This window comes from Arachis stenosperma, chromosome 3 (genome assembly GCF_014773155.1).
Source record: "Arachis stenosperma cultivar V10309 chromosome 3, arast.V10309.gnm1.PFL2, whole genome shotgun sequence".
Classification (NCBI taxonomy): domain Eukaryota; kingdom Viridiplantae; phylum Streptophyta; class Magnoliopsida; order Fabales; family Fabaceae; genus Arachis; species Arachis stenosperma.
In genome coordinates, this window is record NC_080379.1 from 23,394,191 (window position 1) to 23,399,509 (window position 5,319).

At 27.8% G+C, this 5,319-nt stretch overlaps 1 protein-coding gene across 1 annotated transcript; it reads right to left on the minus strand.

Moving 5' to 3' along the window:
• Positions 1-2,060: 2,060 nt before the first annotated feature.
• LOC130969959 ((R,S)-reticuline 7-O-methyltransferase-like) lies at positions 2,061-4,864 on the minus strand. The gene is made up of 4 exons (XM_057895880.1): positions 4,836-4,864; positions 3,522-3,999; positions 2,567-2,865; positions 2,061-2,492 (listed from the first exon to the last, which is right to left on the minus strand). The coding sequence occupies exons 1-4, from the start codon at positions 4,842-4,844 to the stop codon at positions 2,196-2,198; spliced, it is 1,083 nt and encodes a 360-aa protein (XP_057751863.1). The 5' UTR covers positions 4,845-4,864; the 3' UTR covers positions 2,061-2,195.
• Between the last annotated feature and the right edge of the window lie 455 nt (positions 4,865-5,319).

Sequence of the window (5,319 nt, forward strand, 5' to 3'; positions counted from 1 at the left end):
TGCTCTGCATAGCATATACCTTTAAGCTTTCTTTCTCTTTTTTTTTTATAATTTTTTTTTATTTTTTATTTCTAGCCCACCAACTTTACATACAAGACAAATATTTATATACTTTTGTCATAACAAACGCTTTGAAATTCAATAAGAGGACAAGTGAAAAAGCATATGAAGGCAATTTCTTGTATATATGTTATTGTATCGTTGCGTAGACATTATCTTATTACATTGATTTTAGACACCTTCATAATAATAAAGTAAATTTCACTAATTTCATCAAAATATAATATTATGGTTAGTATATATTAAAATCAGTCACCAAAGTCAGCCACTAATATAAAATACATGTTAAAATATAAATATACATTAAAAATAAATTAAATCATACATATATTTATATACAAATATATTAATGACTGATTTTAGTGTATAAATAATATTTTTACAAAATATATTATAGGTTATACAATTATTCATGATAAAAAAAAGTATATTTCACTATTTATTAAAAAGAATTACATTTTAAACTTTGGTTTACATTAAAAATTTTGTCCAATCAATCGAACACGTTTAAATTATCAAAATATTACGTGTGTATAAAAAATTAACTACAAAATTAGTGACGGTATATTTATATATAAACATATATTATTTAATTTATTTTTAATTTATATTTTATTTTTTAATATGTATTATTCGAATAACTAATTTGATGACTTTTTTTTATGTAGCTGATATAGTTGTTAAGTTATTTATAAGGTCAGGTGAAGTCGATTTCATGTGAAATTGATATTTAAGAGTCGTTAGATGAAAATTTAGTCAAATCAGTCAAATCATCTAACGACTCTCAGGTATCAACTTTACGTGAAGTCAATTGTACCTGAATTTTCACCTATTTATAAATGTCACATTTATTTCCTTTTTGAATCTGCCTTAGAAAAAAAATTGTATTTTTGTGTATAAATGACAATTATTTGTTCATCTCGTCGTTCTTATTATATACATATACATAATTATCTGAGTTTTAAATAACTTACTGACTAGCCCGCCTTGGATCATTTCAGTTATTTATGTGATCCACTGTTTTATTTTGTATATATCCAAAATTAAGGTGGTGAAAATTTACGCAAGAATATTTGTTGAGGGAAAAAGAAAGGCTATAGTGGAAGATGTATAGATGCATAGAATAATATAAGATAGATAGATAGATAGATACAACAAATACCTGCTATGTTATGATATAAGATATGATATGACATGTCAGTGTTGTTGGTGGTATCAGTGTCTGGAATAGACCCACTATGATGGTAGAGGGGAGCGGTGGTGGGGCCAGAAAGAAGAACAACAAGAGATGGAAAAATGGCATTTTGTTGAAGGCTGAGTTTTGCATTGAGGAAGAGAAGAGGGCAAAGTGTTGTGTGATGGGTTTGCTTTGTTTATTTTTTATTTTCTTTTTTCTTTTTCCTTTTTCTGGATTCTTTTTTTTGTGGCTTTGGAAGCCATACATTTTCCTCATTGCTAGGCTATATCGTAGCTATCGCTGCGGGTTTAAGGTAATTTGGTTTCTCGTGTCATGATTATTTTTGTTTGCATGGTAGGAAAGTAATTACATATACTAAAGAACCATGCATAAAAATTTATTATTTTTTATATTCAGTTAGTTATTATTTAAAAATATAAGATAAAATATATTATTAAAATATTAAACTAAAAAATTTGAATTAATAATTAAGTGATACCCTAAAATAATAAAACATGATAATTTCTAACATTTTTCTTTCAAATAATTTTGTATAACTAAATGGTAAAGATCGTGTTTTACATCATTTTTGATTTCGAAAAATTAAACCTCTTAATGGATTATTGAAAGATAATATTGTGATTAAATTGATAATTTTTTAATTAAATAATGTTAAAATGACTTAAGCTAACAAACTATAGATTAAATGACATATTCTTCTCATATTTATCTAAAAGTCATAGATTCAAATCTCACTTCTACCTTTAAAAAAAAATATTATAATGACTTATTATGTCACGTGTATATAAATTATCTAATAGATGTAAAGACTAATTATTAAAAATCATATTATAAAAACACAAAATTAACCATACTGAAATTGGGACTACAAAACCCTGTTTACGATAACACAAACAAGAATGAAATGGTGAGAAACATAAGCATGTTTTTGTTGAGATCAGATTGGGAATGCCTCAATGATTGATGGAAGAGCATTGATGTTGATGATGTTGTAGCGAGGGAAGCCTGTTTCCTTAAAGAGGCAGTTCCAATTTTCTTGGGTCCTTTCTTTGCCGCCACTGTTGTGTGCAAGAAGCATCATGTCGAAGGCAAAGCCAGTGTCATCAAACACATCATTTCCTTCTGGCTTAAGAACATGATCCACAATTATCACCTTCCCACTCTCTCCTATTGCCTTCTTGCAGTTCTTCAAAATCTTTATGCAGTGCTCGTCGCTCCAATCATGTAAAATCCACTGTTGAAAAACATACATTATTGATCAAATGTCTTTTACACTTTGAAAACTATAAACTAAGTTGGGTTTGATACCTTCATGTAAATAGCATCTGCTTGGGGAATGGAAGCAAACATGTCTCCACCAACATGGGTGATACCATCATACATGGGTGCCGTTGCAACAACATGAGGCAAATCAAAGTTAATACCTTTGATGTGTGGGAATGCCTTCACAATCTCAGAGAGTGACCCTCCAATTCCACCTCCAACATCAACCAAAGACTTAATCTCTTTGAACCCATCTTTGTAGCCTGATATCACAGCCTTTGACACAACCCTTGCAGTGCAAACCATACCCTCATTGAACAACCTGTTATATTCAGGGTCCAAACCTACGTTTCACAACTAAAAACATTAGAAACATTTCTACTACATAGGAACTTGATTACAAATTTTTATATGCTTGATAACAATTTTAAATGTTAAAATTTATTGAAGGATTTCAAAAGTAATTCAAACATAGAAAAAATTAGTAAAATATTTAAGAAATTCGAAATAGTAAAACATTTTTTAATGTCAAATACAAGCCCATACTATATCTCTTTTATATCTTTGGATTCTTAAAATAAGAATAAATGTTTTATATCTTTTTATAATTTTTTTATGAATATATATTTGAAAACTTTTACAAAATTAAGAAAAATTCTAATAATCAAATTTTGTTTTGGTTTTTGCATGCACCTTTTAAATATTTTTACAAAAATTTATATAAATATACAAAACGTTTATCAAATACAAAATTTGTTTGCTATTTATAAAAGAAAAATATATCATTTAATTATTTTTATCATAGTTTTAAATTTTTCATAATTTATTTGTTTGTATTTTCAAATTTATTTTTGTAAATAATATGAATTTTTAAATACTATTTTAATATTTTATCATCGAAAAATACATACACTTATTGTACACTAAAAAAAAAATTTCGACAAATCCAAATATTGAGAAAGAGAGGTGAATTGATTTTGCAGAGAGTAGAGTTTGAAACCTGTCATAACAAATTGTTCATGGCCATGGCACTTGAAAAACGCAGTTCCATTTTGCATTCCTTCCCTGATACACTGACTAATGTAGTGAGCAGGGTTCAAGTGAATGGGATGATTCTCAAGCAGCAACATCGGCGCCAATGTCATCTTTGCGTCGCGTAGGATCCACTTGGAGGCGCGTGTGGCTCCGTACACTGTGTCTCCGTTTTCCGAGTGCTGAGCACTGAAGATCTTTCTTCTTACAAGAACCCTCATTATTCTTTGGAGCATGGAGATCTCAGGCGAAGCCGCGTCTTCAATTTCTTCGGCGATCTTCCACAACGGCAGTGACTCGCCGTGCCGCTCGATTATGTCGGCGATGCCGAGCTCCACGGCGCATTTTAGCGCCATGGAGTCTGTGAAGCTGGTCATGAACTTCCAGATTTCAGCTTGACCAAGCAATGATTCCATCTCCTCCTTGTCTTCCATGTTTACACCTTGCTGATCATCACTCAAATAATTTGCTAAGTAATTAACAAATTTGAAGATATTATTTGGAAGATATTGATGTTAGACATCAAAAAAAATTTTTTTTTGGTTAGAAATTTAGTTGGGAGTGAAACAACTTATGGATAAATTTTGAATATTAATTATCTTACATATTGAAGTTCATTTACGAAAATTTTTACGGATGATGTATTTAAAGAAAAAGAAAAAATATCTCTTCAAGAAAAATATTTGTTAGTTTTAACAATTTATCGTTATAATGTATAGTAGTCCATTATTTATGTTCCAATAATACTAAAAAATATCTAAAGTTATTTTATATTACATAATATTTATAATTTTATACGTATAATATCTATAATTATATATTTATTATTACATTTAAAAGTATACAATTATTTTTAACAATCATTAATAAATATTAAACAGAATAAATTTAGATTATTTGAATTAACTTTTTATTATTTTTTATTTATGCTCTATATAATACTCATTAATATATAACTAATATTTGTAAATTTTAATTAGCTACAAAGAGATCGATAATTAATGCACCAATAATATATAATGATGCATGAACACGAAATTGTGCAATGAGCGATACAAAGTCACATGAATGATAAATTAATTTGGGAATATGTTTATAATCCTTGTTAGAGTTCATAGCTGAGACTTACATATAGCAATATGGTATATACGCTTCGACGATAATAATCGAATGCGAAAACAAGAAAAGAAGAAAATTTATTATGTATGTGGCGTGTGTCTCCAATATAATAATATGCAGCAATGAGAGATTATACATGTATATTGTGAGCTTAAGGACTCACCTGCATCATTTTATTTTGTCTTTTTTTCTTCCTGCAAGTTGAGTATAACAACTTCTAGCTTTACCTTTTTATAGAGTAAACATAATTAATATACGAGCAATGCTAGGAAACTAAAAGAGTATTAGTCAAAAATCAACTAAAATATCTTTAGGTGAATCCAAAATCTCTATGAGTTAATATATATGGATGTTTCTTTTGCTAAGTATCATAATGTTTCTTTTTCATACTAAATGGATGTTCTTTTATATATTTTTCGAATTTTTTTGTATTACAAATATGAATGTCTCTATTTCTTTAAGAATTTCATATTTTTTTAAAATTTTATAAATATTTAATTATTTTTGCTAAAATATAACTAAATATTTTTTTGTTAAGTATTAGGATGTTTTTTTTGCATATTAAATGAATGTTTTTTTTATATTTATGTAATTGTGTAGTTTGTAGCCACAAATCAATAGCTTCATAACACAGCTCCGGCAATCAT

Coding starts and splice junctions, on each gene's coding strand:
- LOC130969959 (XM_057895880.1), bottom strand. Junction 2,866..3,521: donor TGAACAATTTGTTATGACAG/GTTTCAAACTCT, acceptor TGTGAAACGTAG/GTTTGGACCCTGAATATAAC. Junction 2,493..2,566: donor CAGATGCTATTTACATGAAG/GTATCAAACCCA, acceptor GTTTTTCAACAG/TGGATTTTACATGATTGGAG.